Consider the following 27275-nt stretch of genomic DNA (forward strand, 5'->3'; position numbering starts at 1 on the left):
CACACGGTAAAAATAAGGCTTTATTTTCTGCGTTTATGACAAACGTTTAATGGAACAGTCAATAGAACGTACCAAAACAGTAACATGAAGTTATACATAAAATAGTATGAAAAACTTCGATATACAGTTATTATTGCTAATTAATAATTATTCAATATTTGATTTACCACATATATAATAAGATAGGTCCATACATAGTGTTCCGCCTATATACTGTGACAATGTAGAAACGTTATACAAAATATTATTGATATAGCAGTAGATTAATAACAATATTAGTACAGAGATAACGTCACAGAAAATACAATAAAACGAATAATCATGCTGCACAACTGTTACAGACGCAAAGATTGATTCACTAATTATTACAGATTATTATTATTATTATTATTATTATTATTATTATTATTATTATTATTATTATTATTATTATTATTACTAGAAAACTTGATACGGTTCTTGCATTATCGTGATTGTGTTCTCCGTTTATAATAATTACATTTACATCCAATAACATCTATCAGATATGGCAAAAACAAAATCACTTCTGTGTGGAAAAAAAAAACATTTACCTGCAACATTTATATTACATTTTAAAGAAAGTTTTGTAGTTGTGGAGAGGTTAATTAAACACTGCCAAGTTTTGAAATGATAAACATCTATGATGTTACTACACAGTCCATCACTGTAACAAGAACGAATGTCTAACGCTCGGCTTATACCGTTGGAGGATTTATCGGTCGCGACAATTTTGCCCATCATGCATGCGCGCTACCTATCGGATTATGCTATGAACTACTTGGCGCTCGAGCGAAAACGTCCGATGCAAACCTCTGGTCTATGAAGAAAAATGTTGCTATGACAACAATGATGTATTAAATATTATAGCATACCAAATCGTTTCAGAATGTTAACTTTATGGCACAAGTTATGCCGTCATAATAGAAGTCATGACGTCTTAATTGGCATGGTAATATTTTACGACTCTGGTACAATAATGTGGCTTATTATCCACGATTTTCACTAACGATAGTACATATTTGCGATACAAGTGGGATAAGAGCATTATTAATGAACACGTGTGAACGTTTGCATGACGAATGGGTAAGCACGAATCCTGTGACCACACAAGTATATTAAAGGGCGTTATATCACACATAATGTACAATATTTTATCTATACCCGTTCAAAAATAAAAAAAAAATAAGGAAAAATAATTTGACGTTTATAAATGTATCTTTTTTTGTGAGAAGCATAAAAATGAAGCTAACTACGAGTACTATAGGCAGCAGTTGAAATAATGTATTGTGACGCTATAAATCCATGACAATATCAACAATTGAACAGATTGAACTGAATTTTGACGTGACTGCTTTAAGCGTTTATCTTGGACTGTCCTGTAAAGACGTTCGGTAAGAATGAAAGAGTACATAATAATCTTTTAAAGCTGATTTTTCTAGACATGCATTTCTCATATACTGCAACCATTCTGCAATAAATTTTAGCAGATGTATGCTGTTCTGCAGTTTAAAAACGAATTACAGCACGACTAACCTCGATTCGAGAATTCGATAAAGAAGAAGGCTTAATACGTAATGTTTTGTTTCGGAAGAGGTGATACTTTTGCAAAAATCGTGTCTTCTATATCTTCGTCAATAAATCAATTTTTAATACATGCTTATTATAATGCAAATTGCGGCTTAAAATTAATAAAAAAAGGTTCGATTTAAATTCACGTCTAATTAATAAAGATAAAACAATAGCTATTCCATTTTCTTTAAATAATAAAGGTAATAAACCAATTTCATCTATACTACAAATTAAAATGCATAATTCTGATTTTTCCGATATAAATTGCAATTATTTAGTTATTAATGAAGTTAATGAGGTTAAATACTTAGGTATAATTATTGATAATCATTTAAAATGGAATAATCATATTCATTATACTGTATTTGTAATAAATTACGTAAAACATTAAGTTACTTTGTTGTTCTAAGAAATATTTTGTCAATTAACTGTTTACGTGTAATTTATTTAGCATTATTTCAATCTATATTTATGTATGGTATTATAGGTTGGGGTGGAACTTATAAATCCAACCTTTATCCGTTAATTTTACTACAGAAAAAAGTATTGAAGATTTGTTTAAAAAAGCAGAAAGATTACCCAACTGAATTGTTGTTTAAACATTTCAAAGTTTTCAACATTAAACAAATGTATTATTTTATTTATTAAAATATTTTCATAGAAATTTTAATAACTTTGAAAGGTATATACATAAATATAGAACTAAAAATATGAAATCTGTGCGTTTGTCTGAACCAAAATGTAAAGCCAATGTAGCTTTTTATCATAGCATGAGTCAAGGTCCCAGATTATTAAACAAATTTTATTCCAATATTATTTTAACTACGAATCCTCTCCAAATTAATAAAATAATAAAAAAAATTGTATTGGACTTATAGTTTGGGTTTAAACATATTAAACACTATTTAATCTGTATTCACTCTCAATTTTAATTTTATTTTTGTCTGTATTGGAATCCCCTCCTGAGCACGAGTCTTACTCATTCAGGAGTGGGATAGTTTATCTTTCATTGTATTTATTAACTTGTATTCATTTCAAACTTACTAGCAATAAAATTAATAAAAAATAAATAAAAAAAAAAATAAACGCTGAAGGGAGATGAAAGGAAATTCTAATAAAAAGATAAATTACAACACAGAACAATTTTGTGATTGCAATCTGGCAACACTGGATCTGAAGCCGTTTGTCCTGCATAATAATATACAGTTTGAGAATTGTTTCCTGACCATTTTTATAAGTCAACAAAGAACATGTTTTTAGAAGCGATATTAATGTCACTTTGATCTGTTGCACCACGTCCTGTGCATTGTATTTTCAAATAAGACGCATGACAGCTGTCAAGCTAGAGGAAGAGACACGAAGTGGGGACACGTGTTGCTTTGGAAACAACCCATATTGCCACGCTTAGCTTGTGAGACACGAGTTACTATGGAAACAACTCATGTTGCCGTGTTTAACGTATTAGAATTGCCAATTTAGTTATACAAATCACGAATTACAAATTCTCTCTCCACGTCCATATTCTTCAGCTCTTTTTCCTGATGTGTATCAAATATTTTCTGCTTGGTTCTGTAAATCGATTAACTACCAACAATTTCTTCACTTACGCCTATGATAAATGGTTAATTGCAAAGACTCTTAAGATAAAGTCTGAAACTGAAAGCCTATAGCACATAATTGAAACAGACTGTATTAGCGACTGAATAATAATAGAGTTTTTGCATTCAAAAGGGGAAAGTGAATTTCCATATTTACAATCTAGAAACTAGAAGAAGAGAAATCATTTAACAATCTTCTAATGCTTGTCTAAAATACAAAGGCTCGTCTACTTAAAATAGAGATAAATTATTGTAAAACAAATTATACAGAGCTAATAAGAAATCTGTTAATGAAGTTATGTAGAAACTTCCCTCAAAATTTGAACACACAACTCCACACCAGATATACATAAATGATATAATAGACTAGAGGTTTTGATTTATCTGGAGACATTCACTATTATACAATTATAAGAAGGTATATAAAGATTACAAGAAATAAAGTACTGTAATACAATATAATATTGACTCACTAAAATTCTCTAATGTTAGCTTCACCAAAACATTTGAACGGAGCCGTCATTTCCAGTTACTGTAAACAAACGATGATCGCAAAACATGTTTTATAGTACCGTAAAGAATTTGCAGTTTGAAATGTTGGAAAACAAAGAAACAAATGGTAGGGAGGTGATAAAAACAGAAGAAAGTATATAAAATGTAGAAGCAATAAAGTACTCTAATACAATAAAATAGATATTAATTGACTTACTATGGAGGGGGGAAAGGAACTGGCCACCCTACCCCATTAACTCCTGGCCTAGTTGCCTCATAAGTGGAGCCTTCTTGGTATCACTTGTGGGTTTCAGACCTGTCTTCGGACAGTTGACTAAACAACAATTGACTTACTAAAATTATATTTCACTAATGTTTCATCACCAAAACTTTTGAACGGATCCGCCATTTTCAGTCGACTATATAATATGCAGGAAACAAATGACGATCGCAAAGCATGTTTTATAGTATCGTAAAGAATTTGCAGTTTGAAATGGTGGCAAACAAAGAAACAAATGCTAGGGTAATGATAAAAACAAACAAATGCTAGAGAAGTGATAAAATTAAACAAATGCTAGGGAAGTGATACAATTGAGGGGTTTGCCGGAAAAAGGGCGTATACGTCAATATGGCGAATTGAGATACATGCAATCTAAGATTTTAAAACGCACCTGAATAAAATGTTACACACGAACGCAGCCCTGTCCTGCAGGTATGTACAGTACAATCAAAACAAAATTTCGCTACTATAATTATTCACTACATTTTAAACCGTTTTCCCGAAGAAGGGCGTATAGGTCTATCCGCCTTTCTTCCGGCAAAGCCCTCAATTGTGCGATAAGCAGCCATGATTGGTTGAAAGACGTCCGTGCCGTTTTATTGGTCAAAAATAGTATGACGTATTGAAAGTGTAATAGTCATTTTAAATAACTTCATAGTTCTTAGTAAAATTTAATGCAGCCCCCTGAAGAAAATATCCAATTTGTACCCTGAGTATCACACAAAAGGTATTAATATTACTGTATTCATTATTTTGTAAATTCATTGCTGAATTTCCATTCAAGCTCATTATTCCATCTTATACTGATTGTTTCAGGCGCTACGTAATTGTCGCGCCCAAAGTCATCCACCCGGCAACCCTGTACGGCGTCACTATAACAATACTGGAGGACTCGAGAATAGAGTATCCCTTCATTTCCGTGAGGATAGAGATCAGCAGAGATGGTCTGGAAGTGTTGTCAGCCACCGAGACGGTGTCTGTTCCCAGCACGCAGACCGTGTTTATGCAGGTGAGTGGAAACAATCAATTGTACAGGCGACCATATTCGCAAACACAAGTGTGCCTTTGTGAATCATAACTAGAGCTCCAACACAACCGAATGCAAATACTCGTATAAAATTTCTAAAACATACACTAAGAGTATGGAAATACTATCAACACACGAGGGATATTTCGGAAATGAAGAAGTTAGGTAACCTTACAGCAGTCAAATTTTTGGAAATGTTCAACATTTTTTTCCTCCATCATTACTGTATCTTGTACAATAATGAAAATTGGTGCCTGAAAAACACTGTCCTTGTATATTATTATTATTATTATTATTATTATTATTATTATTATTATTATTATTATTATTATTTTATATATATATATATAATTTAATGTACCGAAGTGCATATGACGTTTCCATGCTATATGGAAAAAATATTTTTACGATTTAAAGAAAATATTTATTTATTTTTTCTCAAAATCGAAAATGGTGGTAGTCTATTGTGCAGTGATGAAGAGTTTCCCTCATAACTCATAAACTTGGTAACTTTTTCATATTCTTTCTCTTATATTTTATTGCTGAAACTCATATTTAAAATATCATGCTCTTTCAACTACATTCCTTAATAAATAATATATTTTTTAAATTTTGTGTTAGAAGAAAATACTGATATTTGACCATTTTTTCAAATGAATTTATTTTTTATCAGATAATCTATCAAAGAGAGAGAAGTGATCTTGCATGATATTGTATGTATGTATGTATGTATGTATTTATTCACACTGCAATGGGTACATACCCGGTGGCAGTGGTACTAATTACACTCAATAATGACAATAATAAACTAATTAATTAAAAATACAATTAATAATAATACTAATAATTAATACTAACAACAACAATAATAATAATAATAATAATAATAATAATAACAGGGAATATCCTAAGATATGACATGCATAAATACACACAAAAAATTTCACCATATAATGTTGGATATTTTTTTAATTATGTGGGAAACGCTTCATCACTACAGAGTGAACTGAATTTTGAAAAAAAAAAAAAAAAAATGTAAATATTTTTTTAAATCGTAATTTTTTTTTCATATAGCAGAAGAACAGTGTATTACACATACTAATTTTCATTATTGTACAAGATACAGTAATGGCAGAAACAAATGTTGAATATTTCCAAACTTTTACTGCTGTAAGTTGTACCTAACCCCTTTAGGGCCAGTCGATCATTAAGAGTATAATATACGTGAAGAAGTACAAAATTTTTCGAAAACGAACATTTTTTCACTATTAGGTTTTCATTGACAAAAAAAATTAGGATGTGAACAAGAAAGTTACTTCAGTTTGTGAGTGGGATCAAAAACATAAAAGGCTTGTAACAAAAGTTTTTCATTTTAACAGTTATTAAAAAAATTCACCACTGTATGAACAAATGAAGGATGCAAGTACAACTTTAGATAAATATAGATCTCTTTAAACTCAAGTGTAATCTTTAATTTTTTCAGCGGATGTAAAAATAGTAGGCCTATGTTATGAAAAAAGTTTATACTGTTATACTTTATTGCATGGGTCAATGTTTAGGAAGCGAGCGAAGTCAATTTCCCAATTCTGACGAGTGCAACAACTGAATAACATTATAAATGTGTTCCATACGCTATTATTTGTACGACAGAATTATCAGCTATATCATAAAGAAATAACATATCAAATTTGTAATTAAGAATGGGCTGCTATGACAGCAGTGACGTATTAAATATTACTGTACGACAAACTGTTCCGTAATATTAATTTTACGACACAATTATGCCGTCATGACGTTTTAGTTGTCATGGTAATATTTTACGGCAGTGGTACAATAATGTGCCATATTATGCACCATTTTGACTAACGATAATAGTACATTATGCAACGAGCCTATAATGATAGTAATTAAGAAGCGAGTATGGATATTTACGAAACGAGCGCAAGCGAGTTTCATAATTTTCATACGAGCTTCTTAATTACCATTATAGGCGAGTTTCATACGACTTTTTATGCTCGACCATGTTTCTAACTTGAAATTATTCAGATGTAACTTATACATTTTATTTGTATCTGACAAGATCGGAAGTGACCTTGTTCTAGGTCGTGAATTGTGAGATGTGCGCAGACGCGAAAGTATTGATTTTTTTCCGAGGAACAATAATGTCATTGACCTTGTGTAATCCCGTTAAACTTGTTATAACCTTGATTATTGAATTCGACATTGAAAAACGAGATGACAAATTGAATTTATTTGAATGTTATTTACAATTAACGCTAATTATTATAGTAACAGAACATAACCTTCTGCGACAGTATTGTATTTCCAGCCTCCGTGACTTTTCGCTAATTCTCTTTCGATTGCATATCCGAGAATAATCGATACTTGCGGTTTTATAACGGTACAAAGCTGACTTGTTATTGGCTGAACACCTGTAAGCTGGGTTGTCATTGGCTGAAAACACCTGTACTTTAATGAGTAGGTGTACTTTAATGACATGCATTAAAGGACTGCTACCAGGTGTATAATTACTACATTTCGGCATGGTCGAGCATAAAGACTCTTTATAATGCTGCTATACAAAGAAACGTATAATTCTACACAGTAGACATATAAGGTAAACTTACAGTTTGCATGCAATACATTTTTTAACTTTGTATTAAAAAATAAAACTATATGGACATAAGTAATCATAATTTTCTTAATTTCTAAAGATATGACCACGAGTACATTCTATTTTTGCTTCACTATTATATAGAATCAGTATGCCAATCAGTCCTCAAGGTTTAATGGTTCGTGAGTTATGAAAAGATGTGCACTTAAAAAAATAAATTAACTCGCTGAAAATGCCATTAAAATAAATGTTGTAGTTCTGACCCGGGGCGGATGCAAGGGGGGGGGATTAAGGGGATATATCCCCTCCAGAAATTTTGAAAAAAAAAAAATACGAAACAAGAAACAAAAATAATATTAATTTTAATTCGTGAATGTACATAGGAATTAGAGAGTTTTCCACGTAAATTCTCTTTGCTAAAGTGTTAAATTCCAAGAACTGCAGGGAGACAAACACAGCATTCTTACTTCAAGACAGAGAGTCATGAAGAGTATTTTAGGCTTTTAATTTTCCTTCTCTTCTTTGACTATTTCATTAGTCAGCTCAAGGACAGGTTTATAAATCATAAAGGAATCCTAAAGTCCATACAAACTTTACTGCCTAAAAACATAGTGCGAGCATCAGATGAAGATTTAGAAACTGCTGTTGAGGCTATAGTAAATCAGTGGCCCAATGATGTTGATGCATCACCAGAGTCTTTCTTCAATGAATTGAAGATGTGGCGAAGAAATTTTCTTGATCAGAAAAATCTTCACCTAATACCTACTGATTTTATATCATCTTTGAACAGGTGCAATGAAATTGTTTTTCCCTGCACTCGCAAGGCGCTGAAACTTTTCTGCACGTTGCCTGTAACTACAGCAACACCAGAACGGTCGTTCTCAACATTGCGGTATTTGAAGACTTACTTGAGGAGCACGATGGGAGCAGACAGATTAAATGGACTGGCCTTGATGTATATACATAAAAATGTAGAAGTAAAAGCTCATGAAGTACTGGATGAAATGTCTAAGAGGCCTCGTCGCCTTCTTCTGTAAATATCATTCTGTCATTCTTTTTGTATTGCAGTCATTGTAAAAGTTAAAATTAAAAAATTATGGTTTATTTAACAACGCTCGCAATTGCCGAGGTTATATCAGCGTCGCCGGTGTGCCGGAATTTTTTCCCTCAGGACTTCTTTTACATGCCAGTAAATCGATTGATATGAGGCCTGTCGCATTTAAACACACTTAAATGCCATCGAGCTGGGTTGAGGTAGAACCCACAACTTCGAGCACAGAAGGCTATACCGACTACGCTACTTGTAAATGTTTGTGACTTGGAAATAAATTGTGAGAATATAAACTTATTTCTCATTACTCCATTTTTAATATCTCCTCAAATCCCTCCCCGAAAAAAAATCCTGTGTCCGCCCCTGGTTCTGACTAACCTGAACTTTATTAATACATTACAGTAACATACATATTCGCCTAGATGCTGAATTTGACAGTCTTAGGAAAACTTTTTCTCGCATAGATATTTTATAAGTCCCAGAAAGGACGCAGTGCGCATGATCAGACATACAACAAAACAAAATTAATTTTATTACCTCAACTAATCCTTCTCTTGTGAACCAGGTCGCTCGTCCTCTGATCATGTGCACTGTTTCCTTCCTGGAACTTAGAGTATAAAGTATCTGTGGGACAAAACTTTTTTCTAAGACTGTATGAATATGTGTTTCTTTTGAGAAGATTAACTCCTTATGTAGATGAAATTATTGGGGATCATCAGTGTGGTTTTAGGCGTAATAAACCACCTATTGATCATATATTTTTTATTCGACAGATAATGGAGAAAAAATGGGAGTATAAGGGTACAGTGCATCAGTTATTCATAGATTTCAAAAAGGCATATGACTCGGTTAAGAGAGAAGTTTTATATGATATTCTTATTGAATTTGGTATTCCCAAGAAACTACTTCGATTAATTACAATGTGTCTCAGTGAAACGTAAAGCAGAGTTCGTATAGGCCAGTTTCTGTCAGATGCGTTTCCAATTCACTGGGGGCTAAAGAAAGGAGATGCACTATCACCTTTACTTTTTAACTTTGCTCTAGAGTATGCCATTAGGAAAGTCCAGGTTTGGAATTGAACGGATTACATCGGCTGCTTGTCTATGCGGATGACGTGAATATATTAGGAGAAAATCCACAAACGATTATGGAAAACACGGGAATTTTACTTGAAGCAAGTAAAGAGATAGGTTTGGAAGTAAATCCCGAAAAGACAAAGTATATGATTATGTCTCGTGACGAGAATATTGTACGAAATGGAAATATAAAAATTGGAAATTTATCTTTTGAAGAGGTGGAAAAATTCAAATACCTGGGAGCAACAGTAACAAATATAAATGATACTCGGGAGGAAATTAAACGCAGAATAAATATGGGAAATGCCTGTTATTATTCGGTTGAGAAACTTTTATCATCCAGTCTGTTGTCAAAAAATCTGAAAGTTAGAATTTATAAAACACTTATAACCGATTGTGCTTTATGGTTGTGAAACTTGGACTCTCACTTTGAGAGAGGAACAGAGATTAAGGGTGTTTGAGAATAAAGCACTTAGGAAAATATTTGGGGCGAAAAGGGATGAAGTTACAGGAGAATGGAGAAAGTTACACAACACAGAACTGCACGTATTGTATTCTTCATCTGACATAATTAGGAACATTAATTCCAGACGTTTGAGATGGGCAGGGCATGTAGCACGTATGGGCGAATCCAGAAATGCATTTAGAGTGTTAGTTGGGAGGCCGGAGGGAAAAAGACCTTTGGGGAGGCCGAGACGTGGATGGGAAGATAATATTAAAATGGATTTGAGGGAGGTGGGATATGATGATAGAGAGTGGATTAATCTTGCTCAGGATAGAGACCGATGGCGGGCTTATGTGAGGGCGGCAATGAACCTCCGGGTTCCTTAAAAGCCAGTAAGTAAGTATGAATATGTAAATGATAAGTTATATCAATTAATTCAGAAAATATAGGATAATTTTTTTGTTCTATAAACAAAAATTCGAATTTTTCAGAAAAATTTACGTTCGTGTACAATGGTTAATATAACATATGTAAGCATTCATCTTGCTGTGTAATCATCATGACAAACGAAATATCGTCAAGCTTTTAAGCGGTAACGTATTTATCTGCTAATTCAGAGAAGCGCTGGGGCTTGTATACTATTTGATTTCCACTTGAGTTAGATTACTCAGCTGGGTTTTCCCCCCGGGGTTTTCCCCAACAATAAGACGAATCTGAGGTAAACATGAATTTTTGACATTGGTTTAAACAGAAACTTTAGGAGAATAAACAGTTTATTCAAATTATCCAATGTCGATTTATCCTACTGAATCGACAAAAGCATAGTGAGGCCGCGTCTGTGATTCAGTTCTACCGCGTTGGCCTTCATTCAGGCGACCCGGGATCGATCCCGGTCTGGCAGTGATGGAATTTGTGATGGATAAAGCAGACGATGAAGAGGGTTTTTCTCGAGATATTCTCGTTTCCCTCTATCATTCCACCGACACCGTCCAAATTACCCTCATTTCATCTATCATCTTTAAGGGGAGACTTCAGTAAAAATCATAAAAATTTTCCAAAATATTTTATTGACTATTTCACTTCCTTAAAATATATATTGTCATACGCCAAGTGGATTTAGTTCAATTCTGATTGTAAATATGATTATTTTTTTAATTGAGGCTATAAGGAGACGTGGCATTAAAGAGCTGTCAAAATTATTTTTCCATCAAAGAATTCTTTTTTTCTTTTCTTTTCTAATTACAAATCTAGTAATTTTTTTTCTAAAGTTGGCTCCCTGAAGTTACTAAATGAATGTAGCGGAGAAGAATTTTAATGGGTATTTGTTATATAAATATACGTTTCACTTTCAAATCTATTTTTCCGTAAATTTACTTTTCTCGGTTCAACACCTACTCTTTTAATGCCAGATATTAATCAATCTGGATGAAATTTTAATTGCAAGTATTTATGAGGTAACTGCATGTTCCTATATATTTATTTCGTAAGAAATTCTGCTAGTTTATTTTATTAATATTTTTTATGGATTATAAAATAAATAACACTTTCAAAATATCAAAACAATTTTTGAAAGTGAATAAATGAGATATTTCATAAAATGAATGCATGGAAATGTTTCTCTATGACTTGTGAATGCAACAAAAAAGAAACGAAGCTTAAAAATTGAGGTCTTCTATTAAAAACTTGGGTTTGAAGAAAAATAAAAAAACCAAAAACATTTGGAAGTTCAAAATTCGGATTTTGTTAGTCTTTATATATTAATCATGCTCTCAAAATTTGGTTGAAAAAATTAGGAAAAAAGTTGTCACTTTTAGTGGAGTATCCCCTTAATAGTCAGAAATAGCGTGGGGTAGCTACCGGCGTGGCTCACTCGGCAGAGGTGCTTGTCTGTCGATCCAGAGTATCCCTCGGGCGTGGGTTCGATTGTTGCTTGGGCTGATTACCTGGTTGGGTTTTTTCCGAGGTTTTCCCCAACCGCAAAGCGAATGTTAGGTAATGTGCGCCGAATTCTAGGCTTCATCTAGCCAAATATCATGTCACTTTTACCAATCCCATCGACGAAAAATAACTTCATAGTTGATACAACGTCGTTAAATAACCAACTAAAAAGTAACCCGGGGTAAAATCTAGGCGGCAATAAGAATCTCCTAAGCTTATGTAGAAAGGGCTTGGGGCTCCAAACCCTCGGACTTAGGCGTTTGACAGTGAATTGGAATAAACTGATGGGGATCCTAAATAAAATTGGTGTGGATTGGAAAGAGAGAAGACTGTTCAGTAATCTTTATATGAAACAACGAGACAAAGTCAGGATAGGAGAAGGAATGTCTGAAGGAAATGAAATAGTGACAGGAGTACGTCAAGAATGTCCTTTATCACCTAACCTGTTCAACATCTACTTGGAGGATTTAATGAAGAAATGTTTTCAGAACATGGGAGGAGTGATAGTAGGAGGAAGAAGAATAAAGTGCATAAGATTCGCTGATGATATAACATTGTTACCAGAAGAGGAGATGATACTAAGGACTATGCTACTGGAGCTAAATGACAGCTGCGAGCAGTATGGGATGCAGATAAACACAAACAAGACGAAGACAATGGGTGTCGGAATAAAAATAAAGAAGGTAAACGTGCGAATACTAAATGAGGCAGTAGAGCAAGTGAACAGCTTCAAATACTTGGGGTGTACTATATTTTAAGCAGTAACACGAGCTGCTGCCAGGAAGTCAAAAGGGGAATAGCAATGGCAAAGGAAGCTTTTAATAGAAAAAGAAGCATCTTTTGCGGACCTCTGGAAAAAGAACTAAGGAAGAGACTAGTGAAGTGTTTTGTATGGAGTGTAGCATTTTATAGAGCAGAAACCTGGCCATTACGACAAAGTAAAGGACAGCGATTTGAAACATTTGAAATGTGAATAGGGAGAAGAACGGAGCGAGTGAAATGGATAGACAGAATAAGAAATGAAGCTGTGTTAGAAAGATTGGGTGAAGAAAGAATAATGTTGAAACTGATCAGGAAGAGGAAAAGGAATTGGCTGGGTCACTGGCTGAGAAGGATGCACTGGAAGCAATGGTGAACGGGAGAAGAGTTCCAGGCAGAAGAAGATATCAAATAATAGACTACGTTAAGATATATGGATCATATGCGGAGACTAAGAGGAAGGCAGGAAATTGAAAAGACTGGAGAATTCTGGGTTTGCAGTGAAAGACCTAGCCTTGGACAGAACACTATGAATGACATCTGTGGATGGAACCTGACTCTGTCAGGACGGAGGCAGGATGGCTCATATCTGAGCACTGGAACTCATTAATGTCACCTGGGCCACTTTTAAGACTGGAACAATAAACGTATGTAGGTCGCACAATGTGAGCCGAAGTACAAGGATCCATCCAGGAAACAAAATTAAATGTTATGTTTTATTTAACGACGTTCGCAAATGCAGAGGTTATATCAGCGTCGCCAGATGTGCCGGAATTTTGTCCCGCAGGAGTTCTTTTACATGCCAATAAATCTACTGACATGAGCCTGTCGCATTTAAGCACACTTAAATGCCACCGACCTGGCCCGTGATCGAACCCGCAACCTTGGGCATAGAAGGCCAGCGCTATACCAACTCGCCAACCAGGTCGACTTCCAGTAAACAAACATGACATAGGCCTAATCTCATAATAGACTACAAATTGGAAAAATTAAGAAACATTTATCAAAATGTAATGCCATAACGTTACTAAAATGTCAAGTAATTTGAAGATTCCACTTCATTGGTGTGATGTCACGATGTACCTACCTACATCAGCAGTATTTATTCAATACAGACATGGTGAAATTTTCCGCTACTTGTATTCACATTCCTGTCAGTTCCTTATGCGTTTGCTAGTGTGGAAATTTACTGTGGTGAAGATATGCACACCAAACATTCTTCTGTGTGATACAGTGTGCCATTGTACAAAAACAAACCGCTTTCGTCACCTGTGCTCAAGACTTATTTGTCTCTTCAAAATGTAGCTACTCGCCACCTTCTTGATTGACTTTGATGTATCCTATAACAAGACCGCGGAACTACATGCAATTGCATGTGTTTATTGATTTCGCATATTGAAAAAGTAAAAGTGCATCTTTTCCGATCGCGGTTTTTACATTCGAGTGAAGCTAATTTTATTTAACATAAATGCATATCTCAAGGGTTTTCCATTTTAAATGCATATATATTTTTATGCCATCCTAGCATTATAAACAGGTTGATACCACATCCAAAATCGTGCATAATCGCCTTATTATAGCATGCGTGCCAATAAAAGCTATGATGTATCCACTATGACGTAATACCGGAAAGCTTGCTATCTCGCTAACCGCTTGTATTGTACGCGCGAAGTAACAAGAAATGAAATGCAGGAACTTTAATAATCTTTAATCACTTTTGTAACATCACATAAAACAGTTTTGTGGTTCAGAGAAACTATATTAAAAAATAAAGAAACATTTGTAACATAACCTGCAAGGTCATCCATTTGTCTTTATTCAGTATCAATGCTAGGCGCAACTAATCGATACGAACATATGAAGACTGTCAGCTATGGAATTTATTTCATAATTTATTTCCTACAATTTATAATGCTAAACTGCCATAAAGTGTTGTATCCAACTCGTGGATTATCCACTTGATGCATAAATAACTATTATTTTGCATATTTAAATGCATATGCAGTATACGCCAACACAAACAGTACTGAAATTATCGCTCATCTGCTGTCCACGTTTCCTTAGCAACGAAGTATTTATTTATCGTATACAATAGTTTCACATAATATTGTGAATTCAGCGTTGTGTTGATTTCTCACAACAGAAGAGAAGGTATTTATTGTCGAGCATTATTTCCGATCATACGGAGTACTGAAATTACAAACATATTCTGAAAATCAAGATAAGTCATTATAACATGCTAGACGACATAAAACTGATCCCATACGACAGAACTTCTCGATGATAGCTAACAATGTTAACCGTTCAAGCAAGACAGCTGTTTTTTACAGCCAGCTGATGAACGCATAAAATAAATCAAAATTTTCGCTCAAAATCCCCTTATGATTGCCTTTAAAATAAATCAAAATTTTCACTCAAAATCCAATTTCGTTTCCCCTTATGATTCTCTTTAAAATAAATAAAAATGTTCACCCAAAATCCAATTCCGTTTCCTCTTAAGATTCCCTTTAAAATTATTCAAAATTTTTACCCAAAATCCAATTCTCTTTTCCCTTAAGATTCCCTTAAAATTAATCAAAATTTTCACCCAAAATCCAGTTCCATTTCCCCTAAGATTCCTTTTACAATAATTCAAAATTTTCACTCAAAATCCAATTCCGTTTTCCCTTAAGATTCCCTTTAAAATAAATCAAAATTTTCACTCAAAATCCAATTCCGTTTCCCCTTTAAAATAAATAAAAATTTTCACCCAAAATCCAATTCCGTTTCCTCTTAAGATTCTCTTCAAAAAAATATTAAAAAATTTCACCCAAAATCCAATTCCGTTTCCTCTTAAGATTCCCTTTAAAATCATTCAAAATTTTCACCTAAAATCCAATTCTGTTTTCCCTTAAGATTCCCTTAAAATCAATCAAAATTTTCATCCCAAATTCAATTCTGTTTTCCTTTAAGATTCCCTTAAAATTAATCAAAATTTTCACCCAAAATCCAGTTCCATTTCCCTTAAGATTCCTTTTACAATAATCCAAAATTTTCACTCAAAATTCAATTCCGCTTTCCTTAAGATTCCCTTTAAAATAAGTAAAAAATTTCACCCAAAATCTAATTCCGTTTCTCTTTGCGATGTCCATTACTATTATCCTAGATCATATATATAACAGATAACTCCTCGCTACGTTAAAATCGGAAGCACTTTGAAGAGAACAACCCCCAGGATCGACACCCGTCCGCCGTAAACGAACACGAGATGGCAGCACAGTCGGTAATGCAATTCAAATGGGTATTATGACGTGACTCCTTATGTAACAACTAGATGGCAGCGTAGTAAACCTGACAAAAGTTGTTAACCTCAAAGCCTATAACCCCGACATATCTGTTACATATATGATCTAGGCTATTATTCAAAATTTTCACCCAAAATCCAATTCCGTTTGCCCTTAAGATTGAGAAACAATAAATCCACAGTGTAATATTAGAATGTATCTGCATTTAATGTTAATTATTCAGTTTGTGAAGTGTTGTGTGTTGATTGCAGGTGCCTCCAACAATCACAGCCGGCAAGTACATGCTGAGAGTGGAAGGCAACATCCCACAAACCAGCCGTGGAACAGTGTTCCTCAACGAGACAGAGGTCACTTTCTCTCCTCGCTTCCTTTCTATAGTTATACAAACTAGTCGCCCCGTCTACAAGTCAGGACAAGTTGGTAAGTTGCCACTTTGTTTTAAAAAGTCAGTAATGCGGTAATTTAGAGTGCCAAACATTAATATAATTAATACAGTTACTGTATGGCTTTAATGAAGAACAAATGTAATTATGATGACAGACACTTTTCACAATTTAACGTTTTGAAGATCCAGCAAAACGGTCACTAATAGAATTTGCACAATAATCTAATTTGACGGTATTAAATACTATACGACGGTTTGTACAAAAGACGACAGTCGAAACTAAATTTTATTTTAAAATAAATAAAAAAACGAAGTGTTTAATAGAATAAGGAGCATCTTCTGCAAAACTCTGGTAACACAACTAAGGAAGAAACTAGTGAAGTGCTTTGTGTGAAGTGTGGCATTACATAGTGCAAAAATATGAACATTACGATGAAGTGAAGAGAAACGACTGCAAGCATTTGAAATGTGGATACGCAGCAAAAGAATAGAGCGTGTGGAATGGACAGACAGGATAAGAAACGAAGCTGTGCTAGAAATAATTAGGCAAGAAAAAATAATGCTGAAACTGATCAGGAAGAGAAAAAGAATTAGGATGGGTCACTGGCTGAGAAGAAACTGCCTTCTCAAGGATGAATTTGAAGGAATGGTGAACGGGAGAAAAGTTCGAGGATTGTATGCGGAGACGACTAACGAAGGCAGAAAACAGGGGAGACTGGAGAATGCTGAGTTTGCAGTGAAATACCTGCCCTTGGACAGAAAGCTATGAATGAATGAACTACAGCCACATCGTTAACCGAAAATATTAAAATATGTATACAGTCTTAGAAACAATTGATGGCGCGACTCTTGGTGGTGAAAAAGTTTTCTCTCACTTATTTACGTTAAATTATTTTCCTTGGCACTTATGCTAGCTACTTAGGGACAACATACAACGAAACAGAATGAATTTTATTACCTCAGCCATTGGTTTGCTCGTCATCTAATCATGCGCAGTGCCTCCTTTCTGGGACTTCAAAAACTTCTGTGCGCCACCAATTATTTCTAAGACTGTACATATTCTTGTGAGAAAACGTCGGCTAAATGTCGGCTAAGCTCGTATTAATGTTGTGTTAAGCGTTTTTGGTTCTTGAACACATCTTAGATGCATAAATATCCAACGTTTTGATATGTATCGGCTCCATCATGACAGAAGGCAAGGAAAGGGAAACATATCTATTGAACCCGGTACTAGGAGCTGTGATGTAAGCTACTAAAACTTTAAGACTTTTTCTATCGGTACCAATTTTTGTGCATCTTAGTTTCATTAAATTTAAATTACATGCGTTCGGAACCTGAAAGACCATTTATGGGAATTCTGCATAACTCTAGTAAACGGATTCAAAAGATAGATTTCTTTTTCTCGCCTTCTCTAATGACGTAGCCGAGAAGTATCTCCAAAACGCTGGATATTTCTGAATCTGTTACAAAATATACAAAAATTAAAAACATACCATGTTGGACATCTTCCATGTCATAAATCGTACTCCTACGAGCTTTCCCCCGTATTATGTGTTTATTTTGTATAATAAAATGTTAAGCAGAGTGTACAGTTTTGTGCAGGAATAGCGATAGATGTAATAATAATTTATAATAAATTCTAAAATACAATAAATAACATTCTACTTCGCTTCAGATTAATAAATCTCACACATTTTAACTAAGACTTGCACTGAATTTTCAATTACTATTTTCATATAATTTTGTTTCAGTTCATTTCCGAGTGGTGCTTCTTACAACAGATCTGAAACCGTTTGAAGACACCGTTAATGTCTATGTACTGGTAAGAATATAACATACTTCATTGTGGAAAGAAAATACAAGTGCAACTTACATGAAATTAAATATCATGAATTTCGTTATCTAGATCTACAGTGAAAATTTTAGTATAAGACTTTATTTTCCTTTCGAGTTTATATTATGCTATATAAATCTACAAAGTACCTGGAAACTTCACGAGAATGAGATCTGGTTCTGACTTTTTTTCCGAGATATATTGAGAAAATGCAAATTTATTCGGTATTATGGTCATAAGCACCAATTTTTCGGGTTTCGTAAGTTACAAAAAATATTAAATTCTGTCAATTAAATTTTTATCTTTGTAGTTTAGTCTATAGGGTAGTCATATACTAACATGCTAAACGTACAATATTTTAACTTCCTTAATAATTTCTCTTATAGAATGAAGAAGGACTGATTATGAGAAGATGGGTTTCATTACAAATAAATAACGGTGAGTCTGTTGTATATTACATTTCCTAAATATAAGAACCAACCCCCGTGAAGTGTAATATCTTATCATTACGTAACTATTCCATACATATAACTTTGGGTTTAATGTTAAGACGTAAATCCTGTCATCAGGGTATGGTAACAGTGCCAATTCGACAAAAAAATTTGGGAACTTGTACATTCTGTCAGTGAGTGACAACAATGCGAAGTCGATACAAACTTCGAGAATTGTAGGTACTTGTAAATTCGGCCAGGATGTAGCAACAATACGAAGTAAGCATAAATTTTGGGGCTTGTAAATTCTGACGGTATATGACAACACAAAGTTGACACAAATTTCGGGACTTGTGAATTCTATTAGGGTGTGGCAACAATACGAAATCTACACGAACTCTGGGTCTTGTAAATTCTGTCATTTTGTGGTACCAAAACGAAATCGACACAAATTTCGGGACTAATACATTCTATCAGGGTACGAAAACAATGCAAAGTAGACACAAACTTGGAGAATTACAGGGATTTGTAAATTCCATCAAGGTATAATAACAATACGAATTGGATACAAATTTTGGGACTTGTAAAATCAGAGTGTAGCAATAATTCGAAGTCGACACAAAATAAGGGACTTGTAATTTTTGTCAGTGTGTGACAACAATGCGAAGTCGACACAAACTTCGGGACTTACAAATTCTACCAGTGTATGACAACAATGCAAAGTCAGCACTGTTCGTGACTCGTAAATTCAATCGAACAATGGAAGTCGACACAAACTTCGAAATTTGCAAATTTTGTCAGTGAGTACGATCAATGCGAAGTCGACACAAACTACGAGAATTGTATGGACTTGTAAATTCTATTAGAGTGTGGCAATAATACGAAGTCGATAAAAACTTCGAAGCTTGTAAATTCAATCAGAGTGAGACAACAATATGAATCCGACACAAACTATGCTACTTGTAATTTTTACGGTGCATGACAACAATAAGAAGTCGACACAAATTTCGGGACTTTATAAATTCTGTGAGGAAGTGGCAACCAACAACACGAAGTCAACACGAAATCCGGGTATTGTAGATTGTCACTGTGTGGTACCAATGCGAAATCGACAGAAATTTCGGGACTTGTAAATTATATCAGGATGCGAAAAAATGCGAAATCGACACAAACTTTGGGACTTATAAATTCTGTCAGTGTGTGGTAACAATGTAAAGTCGACACAAACTTCCAGAATTATAGGAACTTGTAAATTGTATTATGGTGTGGCAACAATACGAAATTGGTAAAAATTTTGATTGTGACTTGTAAATTCAATCAGAATGCGACAACAATGCGAAGTCGACACAAAATACGGAACTTGTAAAATTCTGACGGTATGTGACAACAATATGTATTAGAAACAAATATCGGGACATTCTGGGAGGTGTGGTGATAATACGAAGACGACACGAACTTCGTATCTTGTAAATTTCGTCACAGTATGGTACCAATGCGAAATTGACACAAATATAGGGTCTTGTAAATTTTGTCAGGGTGCGAAAACAATGCGAATTTGACACATACTTCGGGACTTGCAAATTCTGTCAGTGTGTGACAATACGAAATGGACAAGAACTTCGGGACTTGTAAATTCTAACATTGTGGCAACAATACGAAGTCGACACAAATTTTGGGACTTGTAAATTCTAACAGGGTACGCAAACAATGCGAATTTGACACAGACGTCGGGACTTGCAAATTCTGTCAGTGTGCGACAGTACGAAATGGATAGAAACTTTGGGACTTGTAAATTCTGACAGTTTGGCAACAATACGAAGTCGACACAAATTTAGGGACTTGTAAATTCTAACAGGGTACGCAAACAATGCGAATTTGACACAGACTTCGGGACTTGCAAATTCTGTCAGAGTGTGACAGTACGAAATGGACAGAAACTTTGGGACTTGTAAATTCTGACAGTTTGGCAACAATACGAAACTGACACAAATTTAGGGACTTGTAAATTCTGTCAAGGTGTGAAAACAATGCGAATTTGATACATACCTTCGTTACTTGCAAATTCTATCAGTATGTGACAGTAGGAAATGGACAGAAACTTTGGGACTTGTAAATTCTAACAGTTTGGCAACAATACGAAACTGACACAAATTTTGCATCCATAGCAAACTTTTGATTATACGCTGAAACTTACTGCAAACTAATATGTAGAGAAATAAACTTTATTATAATTTGTTCGATAATACGTGCAATTCAGTTGCCAAGACAACTGCAACCAATTAATAATTTTTTTTCGCTTGCATTAACATGTATAATTAATATACAGTCTTTCATTTTAGGTGTGATAAGCCACAAGTTTACTTTACCCCAGCTTTTAAATGACGGATTTTGGAAGATTCGTGTGGAGGCCTCAGAACAGATTGAAGACCAAAGTATTAGAGTAGAGAAATATTTCAGTCCCCTGTTCGAGGTATGAGGTACAGTATTGCTTTTCTCTCACTGTTCTGATATTCATGATCGCTAGCCAACAAAAGCTTCGTAACTCGTATGATTTATTGAAACTTGTGCAGGTCCACGTCTCCATGCCAGCGTATACGCTGGACACCGAAAAATATGTCAGAGCAAACATATCGGCTCATTCAGTACTGGAAAGGATAGCCAGAGGCAATGCAACGCTCAGGATGTACGGCAAATATTTAAAGCAAAATCACACGCAGAAGTTAATCTGGGAGGATAAAGTTCACATGGTAAGTATGACTGTTTTTCAATTTCTTTCAATAAAATATTTTTCAGCCAATTTTCGTAGGGTGGAGGAGAGTGAGGTTTTTCGCATGACATGTCGTTCTCACTAACCGCTGGTCCAAAACCCACCGAGGGCGATACAATCCTTAACATGGCATCCTTCAGGAGGAAAGTAAAGCTGTGAGTCCGTGTCATAGATTCCCGACACGTTAAAAGACATTGTCTCTGAATAAAGGTTACAGGCAAAATTTGTTGGTCAATTCCAGCCCTCGTCGAAATTTGGAGATAGCATAATGTGTTCTTATGAGAAGCCAAAGAAATATTAAACTACGTGAAATAATATACTGACATGAGAACTGTTAATGAACTCATGTAAAAATATTCCCTCAAACTGCACACCGTGGGACTGAAGCCGGATGGTCTATGGCGAGTCCTTGGCATCAATCCCTTTGATTTGATTACCCCCCTTTGATTTGATTACCTGGTTTGCTTTTTCCGAGGTTTCCCCAACCAAAAGGCAAATGCCGGGTAATATTTTGGCGAATCCTCGGACCTCACCTCATCTCACTACATCTCGCCAAAATATTGTACAAAATTGTAAAAATTGTAGAAAATTACTAAATTGTAAAACTATAAAAATTTGTAAAAATTCTAATTGTAATATTGTAAAATTTTGACTTGCTCCACATCTTAAAGCTTCATTGCTCATGTAAGATCTATGGAATAAAATGAATGAATGAATGAATGAATGAATGAAATAATGAATGAATGAATGAAATAATGAATGAATGAAATAATGAATGAATGAAATAATGAATGAATGAGTGAATGAAATAATGAATGAATGAGTGAATGAATGAATGAAATAATGAATGAAATAATGAATGAATGGATGAATGAATGAATGAAATAATGAATGAAATAATGAATGAATGAAATAATGAATGAAATAATGAATGGATGAAATAATGAATGAATGAAATAATGAATGAATGAATGAAATAATGAATGAATGAATGAAATAATGAATGAATGAATGAAATAATGAATGAATGAATGAAATAATGAATGAATGAATGAATGAAATAATGAATGAATGAATGAAATAATGAATGAATGAAATAATGAATGAATGAAATAATGAGTGAATGAATGAAATAATGAATGAATGAATGAAATAATGAATGAATGAAATAATGAGTGAATGAATGAATGAAATAATGAATGAATGAATGAAATAATGAATGAATGAAATAATGAATGAATGAATGAAATAATGAATGAATGAATGAAATAATGAATGAATGAATGAATGAATGAATGAAATATGAATGAATGAATGAAATAATGAATGAATGAATGAAATAATGAATGAATGAAATAATGAATGAATGAATGAAATAATGAATGAATGAATGAATGAATGAAATAATGAATGAATGAATGAAATAATGAATGAATGAATGAAATAATGAATGAATGAATGAAATGAATGAATGAATGAATGAATGAATGAAATAATGAATGAATGAATGAAATAACGAATGAATGAATGAAATAATGAATGAATGAACGAACGAATGAATGAATGAATGAATGAATGAATGAATGAATGAATGAATGAATGAATGAATGAATGAATGAATGAATGAATGAATGAATGAATGAATGAATGAATGAATGAATGAATGAATGAATGAATGAATGAATGAACAAAGAAATATTAAACTACGTGAAATAATATATTGACATGAGAATTGTTAATGAACTCATGTAAAAATATTCCCTCAAACTGCGCACATCTACTTGACTGGAAAAGAAAAAAAATTGACGCTCCTAGCGCCTGCATAGGTTTCTTCAAATGGATCTAATCAAGACAGAATAATCTGTTAAATAAACTTACACAGTTATACATGGGCTTCAAAACAATAAATTAAAACGTAAATAAAATAGTTAAACTCTTTAAAAAATTACTTAGGACACTTTGAAATCCACCTCTTCAATTTTGTGGAACAGAAAGAAACAACTCCATACTTCACAATAGTTTTCAGTAATTGTAATTTTCCATATTTTTATGGAATAGGGCCCAGGATTGCACTGTGTCTGAGAAGGAAACAGTAACTTATAGCGAAAATATTAATTACCGAAGATTTTTGTATCCTTATTCTAGAAATCCTGTGTTAGGTGCTTTGATATGCTTTTCTAATAATGCTATGACATGTTTAACATTGCAGAAAGACGGTAGACACGATGTGTTAGTACCAATGGAAAATGTGGAAGGAATGATGGGCTCTCTGAAGGACTTAGAACTCCGAGTGGAAGCAGAACTCACGGAGTATCTGTACGGGGAGACAGTGATGGGCTACAGCCACACACGAATAATCAGTGGTTCCATCAACGTGTACTTCCTGGGACCGTCACCAATGGTCTTCAAGCCGGGAATGTTGTTCGAAGGGCATGTATGTCATGGCAATACGATCTACATCATAGAATGTGACGCTGTTACTCTCAAGTACCATAACTAGAACTGTGGAGTCCATGTCGGAAGCAATTCTGGGTGAAATCAGGAAAAATGTACCGAATCTCACACAATACAAAAGCTTATAATAATAATTATTATTCTAAAATAGATTTCTTAACCTGTAAGGTATGCTTCTAAATGAGAAGTGCGATAGGGTTGCCGTGGAGATATGGAATATCTTCCAGAAAACTTTCGCAACAGATTTCTCAGTGAAAAAATATGCAAGTTAATATATAGCCTAGTCAGTAAATAATCTACAAATTGAAGTAGCGACCTATATTTTTAACGAGGTGCCCGAAGCTATCACCACTAGATAGTAGTATTATCCAGGCGTCAATGTGATCAATGTGCACACAAGTGAAACAAAGAAGCAGCAGTTGCAAGATGTCGGTACATCTGCACGAGTGTAACAATGTCAAGCAGTGCTCCATTGTGAGACTTTTCTGGAAAAAAGTTCCGGCAGTAAGGAATTTTCACAAAGAAAACGGTAAGCATTGTGTGTATGTTAACGTCAAACTCTCTACAACGAAGGATAAGTAAGTGGTGGTAGCTTCAGGTATCCCATTCAAAATATAGGTCGCTACTTGAAGTTATAACTCACTTTTGACTATCTTTCGTATATTTCATAATTATTATTTTAGTATTTTTAGTATTTTAGTATTTTATGTGTATTTAGATGGTGTTATAGACCTACACGAAGAAGACGAGTGGGAAGACCAAAGAGACGTTGGAGAGACCAGTTTGATGGATAAAATTCTGGAGGCGGAACAGGCCATAGGCCTAAACCTTCAAGTTATTGATGATGATGATGATGATGATGATGATGATGATGATGATGATGATGTGTATTTATAATGAAAATACCGGTACCAAAAATGCAAAAGTACTCAACAACTACAAAAATGTTATTTAAAAATGTAAAAATAGTAATATGCGTTACAAGAGCGGTATGTTGACGTTTTCATTTTCGAGGAAAAGATTGAAAAAGCGAAACGTAGTTGAGCTTTTTTAATTTCCGAAAACATGAAAACAAACATACCGCTCGTGTATCGTACATTATTTTGTACGAAGATCGTTTATTACATACCTGAAAGACGAATTTCTAATTAGTTGCAATGAAATCTCCATGTTGGTTTCTGTTTAATGACGGCAACTTTGGAATACCAAAATATCTATCTTCAACATTGTTGCTATAAAATGTTTTCTGTGTTTACTATACTGTGATATACGTCTGTCTCCCCCCCCCCCCAGTCTATAAATGCGAACTTAAAACAAACGGTAAGGTTGTGTAATGATTTGTTTTTCATTTTAATATTTTAACAATATTATTTATATAACATATTGCAGTAATAACATCGGCATCTGGAATCTTGTTGATTTTTCCACGGCTTCCTTAATGTTACTTGCAACAGGAATGCAATAAGTTTCGTGAAGTAGTAGACTTTACTTAATTTTTGCAAATATTTAAAAACAATAATTAACAGTGCAATTTAGGTGAAATTGCAGTGGTAAGTTTCCAATTTATAATTATTACTATGTTAAACGTCTCTAAAAATAATATGTTAAAAGCCTAAAGCAGTAAAATGAATGTCGCGCTTAAGCGGTAAGAAGAGGGAAATTGTTATGTGTGTTACGTTGGGAGTACTGAATATGGTATTTCACACTTACCGCGTATTGGTTTTGTGGGGAAAACAAGCAAATACGCACCATCTCGCACAAAAGTATCTTACAGATATGTGGCTGGTACGTACCAGTTTCTAGCCGACGTAAACATATTTATCGTTGGTACATTTGTAATTTAATTCATTATCATTGTCAAATATATTTGTTTCTTTGTTGTTATTTTATTATTTTATACTCGTCATTTTGTTCTCGCGACGTGATGTTTGTTTAGTTTCGAAACATACAGACAGATCGCGCTCGCATCAAATATCGGAAGAGTAAAATACGAGTATATGGCAACATTCCTCTCAGGATGCATCAGTTGGAGATCAGAAAATAATTTTTATCCACATGTTGTTATTTCAAAAGACAAATGAAGAATTAGTTCCAACTTCCGCTAAAACAAAAACATAGCATTCAGATCTTTATATCGAAATAATCGTTCAAGTCGGTATACGGTGAAGATCTGACAGAAATTTAATGACCACTTTTTTGTCCACAGGTAATAGTAGCATACAATGACAAAGAGCGCATATCGAGGAAGAAACTGACTCACTCGTCATTAAGAATTGAGATTAACGCTCAGTTTGAAGGTGGCAGCAATACCCAGCTGCCTGAGATTGTAGCTTTATCAAAGGGGCATCATTTGATATCAAATGAAGTAGAAGATCAGGAGTGGAATGGTAACAAGAAGTACACAACAGAGTACGCTGATGTTCTCTCTGTAGAACGCTACAGGAATGAAGGGATTCTGTACTTCAAATTTGAAGTCCCACCCAAGGTGTCAGAATTGACGCTGAGGGCGTTCTACGAAGACGCCGAAGGAGAGAATGCGCAGGCCAAGATGAAAGCTGTCCAGTACTATTCTCCACGCAGGAAGTACATCAACGTGCGGTCAAGCACCAACGACGCAGAAGCTGGAGAATTTGCAGTGTTCCACGTCAAGACGAATTTTCTGATTGACAGCTTCCAGTATATGGTAAGTTCGGCTGCTTTGCTTGTTCACGGCAGGTGCATGAGGCCAGAGAGTCCAGGTTGAATCCCAGTTTCTGGCAAGCATGAAATTTAGGGTTAAGTCAAGGTTTTGGAAGTTTTTATCGGGAATCTCAAGTATTCCTCTCTTTATTCCACTAACTTCTCCACCAACTCATAATCATTTCCGGTTATAAATTTGGCATCATACTTCGTATAGTTCATTTTATATCCTGGAGTGCAGTTTAACAGGAATTACTTTGCCGATAGAACTTCTACTGCCACTTTTGGGTTGCCAACTTTTTTTGAGTAAAATACGAGAGAATGCCTGAAGTCAAGGGCTGCCGAACATTGTAATCTTTCAAATCCAAGTTAGAAAATTATCTTATGACGAGTTGCCAAACTAACTTACTATTATGACAAGTGTTGTATTGCATGTTTCCACGTATTCACATTTTTTTTTATGTTCTAGTGATAGTCTATTTAACTTATTTTATATTTTTGTTTTCATATTTTCCGATAATGGTATATCTCTAATGTGATAAGTTGAGCTATATATAAACATAATTTTCCT

General features: G+C 34.2%; 1 protein-coding gene across 1 annotated transcript in view; it reads left to right on the forward strand.

Annotated features, from left to right (window-relative positions):
• LOC138706664 (CD109 antigen-like) overlaps window positions 1-27275 on the forward strand; it is a 200877-nt gene that overhangs the window by 125095 nt on the left and 48507 nt on the right. Inside the window, exons 2-9 of the mRNA XM_069836220.1 lie at window positions 4777-4969; window positions 16406-16574; window positions 18291-18361; window positions 18760-18811; window positions 21144-21274; window positions 21375-21551; window positions 23781-24005; window positions 26232-26708. Coding sequence (XP_069692321.1) covers window positions 4777-4969; window positions 16406-16574; window positions 18291-18361; window positions 18760-18811; window positions 21144-21274; window positions 21375-21551; window positions 23781-24005; window positions 26232-26708 — 1495 coding nt within the window. The remainder of the gene's footprint in view (window positions 1-4776; window positions 4970-16405; window positions 16575-18290; window positions 18362-18759; window positions 18812-21143; window positions 21275-21374; window positions 21552-23780; window positions 24006-26231; window positions 26709-27275) is intronic.

Source organism: Periplaneta americana, chromosome 9 (genome assembly GCF_040183065.1).
Source record: "Periplaneta americana isolate PAMFEO1 chromosome 9, P.americana_PAMFEO1_priV1, whole genome shotgun sequence".
Classification (NCBI taxonomy): Eukaryota; Metazoa; Arthropoda; class Insecta; order Blattodea; family Blattidae; genus Periplaneta; species Periplaneta americana.